The 11,935-nt window shown below is 41.7% G+C and overlaps 1 protein-coding gene across 2 annotated transcripts; it reads right to left on the reverse strand.

Annotated features, from left to right (window-relative positions):
- Window positions 1–2,282: 2,282 nt before the first annotated feature.
- On the reverse strand, window positions 2,283–6,846 carry LOC115775342 (uncharacterized). 2 transcript variants are annotated; one of them, XM_030722874.1, is made up of 8 exons: window positions 6,353–6,846; window positions 4,696–5,374; window positions 4,542–4,613; window positions 4,378–4,446; window positions 3,789–3,857; window positions 3,584–3,694; window positions 3,350–3,418; window positions 2,283–3,172 (listed from the first exon to the last, which is right to left on the reverse strand). In XM_030722874.1, exons 2-8 carry the CDS (start codon window positions 5,069–5,071, stop codon window positions 2,454–2,456), a joined length of 1,485 nt encoding a protein of 494 aa, XP_030578734.1. In that variant the 5' UTR covers window positions 5,072–5,374; window positions 6,353–6,846; the 3' UTR covers window positions 2,283–2,453. The 2 variants fall into 2 exon arrangements, with proteins under 2 accessions (XP_030578734.1, XP_030578733.1); XM_030722873.1 differs by having other exon boundaries at window positions 4,378–4,449.
- Window positions 6,847–11,935: the final 5,089 nt, after the last annotated feature.

Raw genomic sequence — 11,935 nt, forward strand, 5'->3', positions numbered from 1 at the left:
CAGTATGAAAGATTTTATGTATCTGGAAAGAAGATGTTCACACAGTTATATTTGCATCAGGTAATGCAGAGACATACTGTGCACTGGGGGTCTCTCTGGAAGCTTGTTTCTGCCACTAAATAAAACCAAAACATTTTTCTCCAGGCAGAGCTAAGTCCATATTTCAACTTATGAACAAAAACTTCTGAGTACGCAGAAATTTGGAGATACCTCACTTCAGATTTTGAGCTAAGGACCTGAAATTTTGACTTATTTTTTAGTGGGGGAACAAACCTCCATAGATTGCCCATGAAAGCCAGTTCCTGGCAGATGTTTTTGTCTGGTTGCCCTCTGCTCTGTGTCACATCCTGCCTAATGACTGGCAGCCCCACTTGTATTCAGAAAGCCATAGTCGAGCATTAGTTTTCGGCACCAGTGAAGCTGTGAAAGGCCTTCAAGAAAAATGACATGCACCTGGAGAAATGTAACTACAGGTTCACCAAGACTGTTATTAGGGGGGGAGGGTTCGGTGCCTAAAAATGTGTCCGCATACACCTCAGAAAGTACATAGCTGCGCCCCTGGCTACGGTGACAGCGGCGTACAGTCTTTTGCTGCTGTGAACACAAAGTGTGCACAATAACACAGGTGCAGACCTTAGTTAATGCTGCGGAAACTCAGGAATAATCTATATTTCATATATACGTAATGGCCAGCTGTGTGCACTGGTCAAAACCTTTGTGCCCCCGTTTGTGCACCTCTGTGTCCATGCTCCTCTGTCTCTGCATCGCGACCCTATTTCATGTCTCCTGAGCTCTGTCGATCTCCTGTTCTTGTTTTAGGCTCTTTATCTACGACACCCTCTCTCCCTCACTCTGCCTGAGTGCTTTTCTTAGCCCGTCAGAATCGTGTCAGTTTCTCCAGCACACTAATGCACAGATGTGATGGCTGCCCCTGAAGGCCTCAAACCATCAAGGCCAAGCTGTTATCCTATCTTGTGCTTTCCTGTCCTGCTCACTCATCTCTGGTGATTTTACCAGTATACTCTAGTATATTGCAATGAAATGCAGTATATTTGTTCATTTGGCACAGATCACACATTTTTAAATGACTATGCCTGGTATATTTACATATTTGGTATTGCTGGATTTAGAAAACAAGCACATTAATTCAACAAGCCTACTGTGTTATTTGACAATGCATGCAGCGACTGGAGACTCAATTTTATCAATACTTTTCTATTGGGGCACTTCATACATTAAGTGACTTAACACCCTGATTATGCAGGCCACATTTACATATTTGGTATTGATGCTAAGAAGCCCCAGTCCTCACGCGGGGGGCCCATCGCGTATAGGTGTAACGCAGTAACAGCCAATCAAATCGCAGCTTTTTTGTCCAATGAAAAAATCGCTTGATTATTTACGTTATTGTCTGAGCGTAGGTTCGAGTCCTGCTGTGGACAAAGCTTGTGTTACATTATCAAAGAATAAACACCAGTTTTTCTATAGGAAATGTGGATAATGTTCATTTTGAACATTGCTTTTTTTCTTCTTATACACTGTTACAGACCGAGAGCTATTTTTCTGCAGTGTGTACCTATAGTTTCACTAAGTACATAATGAAGAATAAAAGGTATCATAACATTTTTGAGAAATACATACCAGAGATATTAAAGTCCTCTTTTTTCCCATCAGTTTATTTTTGTCATCTAGATAACCCAGTTTAAATACAAAGACTGAAGCTGTAACAGATTTATTGTGATGAAAATTAAGCATATTTGTTAGTTCCATGAGGAAGTTCTGTAATCACTAATCTGCCTGCTTATCTATTCTTTATATCACCTGCATTTTCCAGTGCTGTTAAACTCAATACTGACATCATTACTGTTGTTCAATCACTTTCTTGCCTGCCTTCTCTAAGCCAATTAACCTCATTCTGAATGCTTTAAATCTCATTGCTTTTCTTCCATTCTGTCTTTCAGACTCATTTTTACAACCCATCTCCTCCTTATTGTGATCACTCAGGGCCCCATCCAAGCTTCCATCTTCAGCTTCACCACTATCAGCTTCTAAACTCTGGAGGGGTCCTGTCCTAACTCCTGTCACCTCTGGGATTCTTTTTGCTATGATGGATTATTGGAGTCTAATTGCAGAATCACTTAAGTTATTTCTGTAACTTCTGATTTCAATAAATCATCAAAACTTTCCATGTGATCTCCCCTTATTGAACTGTTTTTGTAGATAGAGCCAGAAAGCAATAACCAAACCAAAGATAGAACACATCAGACTTGGATTATCTCCCAAGCAGTCATATTTATTATAACATAAATAGAACAGAAAGGTTAAAAAGATAAAAGCTGTAACTCCTATACAAAAAGCATGGACTGTATTCATTATGTGAAGTCTTTTAGGAATAACAAGATTCAAGGCCAGCAGCTTATGGTAAGCATACACAAATAAAGATACAGCTGAGCTCAAAGTGAACACTGTGTTGATGTTCTTGTAAAAAATAACTTATTTACAGAATCCCAGACAGATTCTATGGCATGCAGGTATGCCAGGTGAGCTCGTCTAAACTTAAGATGCATGAGTTCGTTCACCTGGTTTGCCATGTCTGCTGGAGGTTTGCCAGTGCGCCTCAGCTCATCCATTACAGACTTGCAGATGGCCTTTTTGTAAGTTAGAAAGGCTGGGAGAAGGTTGGTAAACCTATTTGGCAGTTTCTCCAGCCATCGTGGATTGTCAGCAAACCAGTTCCTGCGACAAGCCCTGCAGCAGAGTCGTGAGGACAGGATGTAATACTGACCACTGGTGCCAACAATCACTCGAGGCCTGCCCACACCAGCAGAGACCACACGTGGAAGAGCACAAGCACGCAAACATGGCAAGGTATAATTGTTCCTCAACCTGGCCATGATGCTGCTCTCAGGTTTCCATAGGAAGAAGGGGTGGAGCTGGAAAAAATTTGGTGACGGGAGCTCAGCCACAGTATCTATGAGCTCAGGTTGTGGAGGGAGACGCCAGAGTGAAATTGTGTTTCCTGGGTTACGCACTGGTCGAGACCCAGGCCACAGCCCCAGATCTTGCAGCTCGGTCTTCATCCACAGCTTCTGGTGTTGTGAGCAGTTCCAGGTACTCAGCTCATGCTCATAACCAGCCACTGGAACAGGAATGGCTGGCTGAGCTGAAGGAGCTTTAAAAATAAAGATGGATTTTACAAAATAGTTACTTCCCTGATAAGTATTATAAATTCCATTGTTACTGTTTGAATACACTGAATAAATAAAATGAAAAAGCAGAGTTAAGACAGCATTATTAATGTCAAGAGTTTTTAAAATCTAGGGATTTTCCACATGCTGTACACTCTCACCATCTTCATTGCTGTCTTCAAAAGTGAGAGCTTTGCGCACAGATGTGCAAGCAACACTTGTGCTGGGCCCTGAAAAGGAAAGTAGGCTTTCTGTCATTCAGTTGTGCATGTTTTGCACAAGATGACATTATGACAAAGTGTAAAGTGGTTGTGAATATTATACTGGCATCAGTGATCTATGCATTAAGCAGAAGTTTAATTGAAAACCAATCCTAAATTAAAATGGAGACGTACCTGGATTTGACTCAGGCCCTTGTGTTTGATCTGTGGTCTCCTTCAGTAGAAACGACAGCTCCTTTGGTACAGGCACAGGAACCTTGCTCTTCTCATCTTTTAAGGCTGCACCTACAAGGTACAGGAAAAAAAAAACAACCTTTTTTATCTAGACACAATAAACAAAACCTTTAATCAGATGAAAAACATTATAGTTGTTTGTTACCATCAGCTGATGATGCTTGAAGTTCAGTAGTTGTGTCGGAAGGGGGTATGGACAGTGCCGCAGAGGGAGCTACAACGGAAAAACGTGTTAGTCACTTCATAATTTACAATGTATGTGAGTGTTGGTGTTAGTAGGAACTCAAACATCCATACTCTTACTTCTCCTGTTTCTCATTGTTAAACAAATGTAAAATATCTAATTGCAACAGAAACTAAACAAATTTATTCTTCTAACCTCTACTTGTTGAAGCAGGAGGAGCAATATGAGTCAATGAACAATCATTCATTCAGGTGTTAGTGCCTAGTGCTACTTGATCACTTTTAATACAACACCCATAAAGGACAAAAGTGCATACTCACCCCTTGTGGTTGGTATCAATTCATGAAGGCAGGTATCAATTCATAGTCCTTACAGCAGTTAATATCATGCCAGCACACAACTGAACTATCGGAGGAATGTGGCCGGAACACGGCCAGAACACAAACACAAGAACAACATGATATAACAGTTTAAGTTAAGGTTCAGTTTTGGAGGGCAATTCGTCGTGTAAAAGAATTGTACTCCAGTTCTGAAACCTTTCATTAAAAACCTGTCTTTGCTCCTGAAGGCACTCTGGGTGTGGGTACTTCTGCTGCTGCTGCTGCTGTTGGCACAGTAACTACTTATGCAGAGACAGAGGAGAGGGGAGATATCAGACAGAAAATAGGCACGGTCACTTCTGACCTTTAGTCAAGGTCATGATGGTTTACTTACAGCTGTCGGCTTCAAGTTTTTCAGGTGAGACACTCAGCATTGCCTCCTCCAACTCTTTGTCATCATCCATTCCTGTGATTCAGGCAAGAATTAAATCAATAATTAACTTAGTTTCACATCAAAATGTTATTAAAATATTAGTAAAATTATCTACCAATGGGTTTGGTGGAGGTCCTTGTGGTAGCTGAGGCAGACTGATGCTTCTTGCGCAAGTACTGCTGCAGCTTATACATCCGTGTTCCTTGAATGCAGCTCTTTTCCATGATAAAGGCCGCGTAGCCATCACCTCTGCCATCCCAAATCTCCTTCCGTGTGCTCTTAGATGGTAAGCCAAAGCCAACAAGCTGATCATCTTCAGAGGAGACTTCTGCTGCAGCACTCACTCTGCTGGCCTCATAATCCTGAAGAGACTTTATCTCCGGAAAACCGAGGGCATACTGTACGAATGACTGCAGGCTATCCTTACTATGCCTTTCAGCCATGGCGATCCCTGCAGCCTCTTCCTTCTGGAGACTTTTGATCAGATACATGGTGTACCCAACATCATTTTCCAGAAGCCACCGGAAAGATTTTCCTTTATATTTTCCAAACTGCAGGATGTACTCTCCTTACACCTCGCGCCTGTCGGAGGCATCCCCTCCTCTGTGACGGACCACAGTCAGAGCATTCTGATGTACCAGGTCCTCCCTCATTGGTACAGACTTGTTCTGAAGTTTGGTGTTGTCTTTTATCCGCCGAGCTTCATCTGACGGGTCTTGGAGGAGGTATCCGAGTGGCCCCTTGCGGAACACCACACAGGTTTTACCTGGGTACAATACAACTTTCTTGTGCATCTTGACATAGGAAAAAAAGTAAGAAATAAGCATAATTTGATTTTTAATATATTTTGAAACAAATACAGAGATTTCAGGTCATAATCACATGACCTTTGACCCCACAAAAAAAGGACAAATTTATCAAAAGAAATATATTAAAAATAATGCTGCACATTGTGGTAGGGTTTAGACAGCAAGCTCCAGGAGAAAGGTGAGGAGACAGAACAAGTGTTTTAAAGAGCACTGACAGGAGAATACATTTATTAAACTGTGGCCAGGGTTCAGCTGACTTAGTCAAAGCTTACTCTAGCTTACAATAGTTGTGATAAAAATGTATTTTATCCAGGCATTGCAAACTATTCTGTCTGTAAATAAAAATCATTCGTGGTTGAGTGATTATTTGTTTATTCACAATTATTTATGTCAGTTGCAGTAGTCAAGCTTAACCTAAAACTGGTAGCTATAGTGTCATAGCACCTAAGTATTGCTGGCAGATTTTCAGCATATGCCTATCATGTTTATTCATTAGCGAGCATCGCTCACCTTAGTCAGATATCGCCCACTGATTCCTTGCCATTACAACACAATCACTGTACACATGAATGAAAAATAGCAGCAGGTTCATTCATAATTTAGCGTGTCATCTCACTACGAGCCATTAATACGCTGTTTAATTACACTACACTAGTAACCTTTGTGTCACAGCGGCCTCTTAGTGTTGGCAAAATATGTACATAACTTTGTCAGAAACCCACCGAGCTTTTTTAACAGTACAATCTGTTAATAACACACACGAAAAAATAAAACATCATGTTCATTCATATTTAGCACGTCATTTCACCACAGCTAATGAACTCTGATCATGGTAGCCAAGCGACGGAAGGACGCTAGTTTACGTGACAGCACCAGTAAATGAATTCACAACGAACACATTGTGATCCTGGACCTGCATATTCATTGTGTAGATTTACTCTTATTTCGAACATCCTTTCTTACCTTTAATAAATGAATACGGGGCACTGATTGCTGTAGCGAGCAGTGGGTTAACTGTCCTGTCTCGGCAAAAGTTTCAAAGCGGAAATTTTTAGAAGTACCGCATCCACAACAGCGCCACAAGGGTCATAGTGGCCAAAAATATATTTCATCCGTAGTGGTTTAGCACTACCATAGAGAATGAATGGGAAGCGGGGCCCCCGCGGGCATTACAAAGCAGACACATAAGTATGCGTTTAGGTTTGCAGTCCACAAGGTGGAGTCGAACTCTCGCCTTCTGCGTCGGAGTCCGGCGCGCTAACCGCTAGGCTATACAGCCTGGTGGTAAGCCACGCTAGCACTAGGCTGGGTAGCCTAGTGCTAAGCCTACTGCACTGACAGACAGAGGAAGTAAGCGACTGACTGACAAAGTGACAGGAGCAAAGAGTGACAGGAACAAGAGCAGTGATAGCAACGCCTCACAAAAGCTATTAGTGAATCCTTTCAAAGAATTATTGATTTTCAAAACTTGCCTCTTTGGAATCTTCATATAGCACGTTGAGCATTATTCTTTCGGCAGTACCTGCGTAGCTTAGTGGTGTGCGCGCTGGCCCCCCAGTTTGTAACCCTAGGATCGACTCCCCCCTCTGGCACCACTGACTGACTGACGTAAGGTTAAAAAAAAAAACGATATTAATAATATAGAGACTGACAGACTAAGCCACACACCACCTGCGTAGCTGCTGCCACTATTTTTTTTTTTTTTCTTTTTCTTTTCTTCCTCCGTAGGTTGTGAGGTATGTGCTACATGTCATATATCATATATCTTTTAAAATAAATTGTTGTGTGTTGTGTTTAGTTAATAGGATGTTAAGAAATGTTAATAAAGTGCAGTGGCGCAAAAAGGGGGTATGCACTATATGCAATGCATAGGGGTGCCGCACAAGAGGGGGGGTGCCAAAACGATGTGGGAAAATATTTCTGTAGTTGCATTTTCTGTATTTAACAGCTGTGCATATGACATGATCAATAACAGAGGCGCGGCGCTGATTAGGCGCCCCTGCGCTCCTTCACCTCCCCTCCTCCTGTCCCCAAGACAGTCGTAATTTATGTCATAGAAGTCTTGTATTTTATAAGTCCATGAATAAGTGATCTGCACACATGAACACAGTAAATGTTGAGAGGATGCGGCTGGTGTGTGTGTGTGTGTGTGTGTGTGTGTGTGTGTGTGTGTTTTTGCATAAATTTTTACTTTTGTAAACACTAATTAAATGCTGTAAATAAGATGTACTAATGACAATAGCATTTTGTCTTTATTAGAAATGCCTCAACCTGAAATCCCACGACCAAATGGTGTCCCTGAGGATGAGCTTCTGTCTACTGACCCTGCTAATTGTCCTTGAGTTGTGACTGCCAGAATTGGGACACAGCTGGTTTGCAGAGGACCAAGTGAGGTACCTGCTGACTTTGTTTTCCCCAGGAATGAGTTGAATGGAAGAAGTTGCCATCAGCAGTATTTGAAGAAGACATTGGTTAATGGTGAAAAGATTCCCAGAAGCTGCTTAGTCTATTCAGAGAAAAGCAACAGCCTTTTGTGCTTCTGCTGCAAAGTCTTTTCTACGAGGACAATTAAGTTAACAAGCTCAGGCCTGACAGATTGGAAAGACGCAAGTTCTTTGCTCAGCGCTCACGACAAGAGTCCAGAACAGCTGAAGTCCATGAAAATATGGAAAGAAGTGGCAGTCAGGATTGGTTTGACCCTTCCAGTGACAGTAGCTGAAGCAGAGAGGAGTTTTTCCAAGCTGAAGCTTATTAAAGCATGCTTGAGGTCCACTGTGTGACAGGAGCATCTCTCTGGACTTGCCGTCATCAGCATCAATCATAGAGTTGCACAACAGATTTGATATGATGATGTGATTTTGCAACAAAGAAGGCTGGAAAAGTCAAGTTTTAGATTGCACTTCACATGCATGGTTATTAGTACCTGAAGGATTTGTGCAATTTATATTGGTATTTCTATACTGTATTTCATGTATTTCTTTATTGTGTTTTTTTCTCTGTTCTTGTTTCCTTTTTGTATTTAAGATTATATATATAATACAAATATGTAACGTATTGTTGTGTTAGTGGCGGCGGCGGGGGGGGGTTCAAGGGGTGGTTCGCCCAGGGCGTAAATCTAGCCAGAACCGCCTGTGAACTCATCCAAGACACTGTGAGTGTGGTAGCGTTGATGCGCTTTGATGCTGTGTATTGAGCTACTGCACGGCCAAAGTCCATGAGGTGCTCTGTAGCTGTGAGCTTCTAAGTTGTTTGTAGCTTTATCAAATGAGATGATGTGTGAGCACGATTGAAGTGACTGTCAAGATTGAGAGGTTTGTTTGTTTGTTTTGAAATGAGTAAATTGTGGGAGTTTTCTAAGAAGCTGGTAATGATTGGATGGATTTGGATGTTCAAAGCGTTGTTGTTATGCCACAGTTGATTTTCTTTTTTTTTCTTTTTTGTTGTTGTCTTAAGGCTGGCTGCATTGAGCTTGTGCCATGATGGCACACATAGCCAGCAGAGGTGCTGATGTAGTTGGTGTTAAAGAAGTGTGGGGCCCCATGGATGAGGTGGCACGCAAGCAAGAGAGAGCCAAGTTTTTTTTGTTATTTGTTTGGTATGAGTGTGTTATGGGGGTGGGCTTGTTGAGTTTGGGAGTGTGAGGTGGTTTTGTTGAGTTGATGATTGCATGAGATTGTTGGTTTGTGTTGGACTTGTATTATTTGTTGAAGTGAGGTGCATGGTGCGGCTGCAGTTGAGTGTGAAATGATTTAGGTGGAGGCCTGTGGCAGTGGAGGTAGCAGCTTCATGTTGTGAGCATATGATTTTGTTGGCTAAAGAGGTGTTAAAAAGCGTTGCAGAGGACGGGGACAGTAGATGGGAAGTGTCCGCTGGAGGTGGCGAGTGGATGTGCAGCTAGGTGGCTGTGGGAGGTGTTTGACACAGAATGTGAGCTCAGAGGAGTAAATGAGTGGCATTACTTTGCATTTCTTTAAAGATGAATTGATCATTATTGTTGAATATTCTCCCTTTCTGCCAGCACCTGAGCTCTGCTCTTTGCTCCCTCTCCAGGGCTCCATTATGGATTATTCACCTTAAATGTGGACTTGCAGACAGCATCTGCAGAAAGTGTCACTGAGAGCTGGAGCTGCTAAGAAAAAGAAACCCTGTAACCTACTAGGGGGCAGTGTAGTTTTCTCTACCTCCAAGGCTGAAAATTAAGGTAATGAGGAAGCGCCTAAAAGTACAGTTCTAATGGCCACTTGAAGCATGCTTCAAAAACAGGTCAATCATCATGTTAAAATATTGAATTTTAGTGATTAAAACTAACATGTTTAGATCCTGGTACAAAGAAAGGGTTTGGGCCCCCTTCATAACAACTGTATGAACTGTATTATTCCCTTCATAACAATTGGAGTGAATTTTATACTCATATTGATTTGGACCAAATTAAAGTTTTGTGGCATGGTTGCTGTAGCCTGTGTGTGTGTGTGTGTGTGTGTGTCATTTATAGAGTTTTTGTAACTACTTACCAAAGGTTACTAGAACACCACCCTTTTATCCAAACATGGTAACTTCTGGTTATAGAAAACCAAGATGGTGACTGTTATACAGTTGAAGTGAAGGCTTCAAAATGTGGAGCTCATTCCAGGGTAAAAAGCAGGCATATGAATGCATTTGTTTTTTGTCTAAAGAGATTTTAAGGTTGGCACAAGGTTGGAAACTGGAAACAACTAGCCTGCTTCTGTCCAGGTGACAAAAATCTGCCTACCAGTGACCGTAAAATATGAAGGGACATGTAGCATACTGCTAACTCTCACAGAAGGAATGAGGAAGATATAGTGCAATAATACAGACCTTTTTGTCAAGTGCCCACTTTATTTAGGGGTACTGCAATTTAACAGTGGTTAGGAAACAAAATGAAGATCTAGAAACAACCTTCAATCGATACATTCAGTTATATTTCCACCAATGCAATTTGACGAGCATCCAGACAGCTTTGAGCTGTTTTTATGACCACTTAAAACCCCAAAAGAAGCAAACCCAGTTGTTCTTCATAGATGAGTACAATTTAAAAAATATTCTTAGCAGGTTGCTTCTTGCAAGCATCTTGTTGCACAGTTCCTCTGCAGATTCAAGCAGGTTCATTATGTCCCATCTCTTCCTTGAAATCCCAGACTGACATCATGATGTTGACATCAGCGCTCTGTGGGGAACCGTGCCATCTGTTGTCGGATTTCTTGTTCTTCTTGTCCCTGCGAGTGGTTCTTTGTGACCGTATGTTAAAGGGTCTGTTGTTGTGCTGCACAGTACTGCAGCTCAGAGTCACACTGACCTTGAAATTAATGCACAAAATTGGACCAGATCAAAATGAATTTGGTTAATTGGATTCTGGGATGTGTATTCAGTCGTCATTAAGACCTTGGCAGGAGAACTGTGCATCTGGAGCGGAGCTCAGTGAGCTGACTTGAGATTGAAAAACAGGGGGACAGTCAAGGTGTGAACATTTCAGTTCTCACTGTGTGTTAATGACCCAGACGTTCCAGAGTTTTTAATTCTCTTTAACAATTTACATTTTTGTACCAGTGTTTGCTGCTTTGAGTCAAAGCTTTGCGCTCATTAAGACTGACAGGTGCAGCCTCTGTTGAACCATCTGTCTTTGTCGTGTAATACTTCCTTTGCTTACAGCAGAAGCTCATAAAATATTTACAAAATCTGATAAATACATCATTTGAGAAAAAAAAACATGCATTTGTGATCATTAGTTTGTAAACAGTGTGTAGATACTGGCAACATGCAGGATGAATTTAAGTCATAATTAATACAAGGATTTTGCAAAAGGTAGCAAAATGGCCTACTGAGTACACACAGTATCCCACAACTGTCCTGTGGTAGTGCTACAGCTGCCAGTGTGGCCTCATACTCCTCTAATTATGTCCTCTTTATTTGACTAAGCATAGTGGAGCATTAAACCTGCCTCCCAGACGACTGCTGATCAAAACGTTTGAAACAGAAACTTTCCCCTGGTGATCAGGGACCAGGGGTTAAATAAATGGTGCTCTGTCGAAACTCTGCATTATGAGTCCACCACGTGAGCACAAAAGCAAACAGCCTTCATCTGATATGCTACCTCATAAAGTACAAGAACTAAAGAGGAATCAACCACTGATACAGTTCAGCTTAAAGAGGACTTCACACAAAGGACATTGTATGTATCACATGATATCAATCACAAGTTTTGTTTACTGTTGACATATACAGTTTTATTAGCCATTAACAAAAAGATGGGTTTTTGTCGAGCTCTTGTATAGCACGTGGGCGCTCGTCTTCAGGGCATCTCGCTCTGGTGACGGCTTAATGGGCGGTACATTTCGCTGTTTAAAGTACTGGGTGACCTGTTGAGGCAGCTCAGCCAGGACTGATTTAGCGAAGGTCTCCTTTGGTGCGTGAGAGAAAGAGAGGGGAAAAGAACAAAACAGCACATTGGGTTTTAGATTGAATTAAAGCCGCAAGTGGCGATGATCGTCATCCAGTTCAATAAACCACACCAAACAGGAGTCAATAGCA

This window comes from Archocentrus centrarchus, unplaced genomic scaffold (assembly GCF_007364275.1).
Source record: "Archocentrus centrarchus isolate MPI-CPG fArcCen1 unplaced genomic scaffold, fArcCen1 scaffold_106_ctg1_1, whole genome shotgun sequence".
Taxonomy (NCBI): domain Eukaryota; kingdom Metazoa; phylum Chordata; class Actinopteri; order Cichliformes; family Cichlidae; genus Archocentrus; species Archocentrus centrarchus.

What these genes read in the sequence shown, in the direction of transcription:
- LOC115775342 (XM_030722873.1), bottom strand. Translation starts at nt 5,071, where the DNA reads ATGTATCTGATCAAAAGTCTCCAGAAGGAAGAGGCTGCAGGGATCGCC. An exon ending in GCCTTCAGGAGCAAAGACAG is followed by an intron (nt 3,858 to 4,377) that starts GTTTTTAATGAA and finishes TTTCCGTTGTAG; the next exon opens with CTCCCTCTGCGGCACTGTCC. An exon ending in TCAAGCATCATCAGCTGATG is followed by an intron (nt 3,695 to 3,788) that starts GTAACAAACAAC and finishes TGTACCTTGTAG; the next exon opens with GTGCAGCCTTAAAAGATGAG.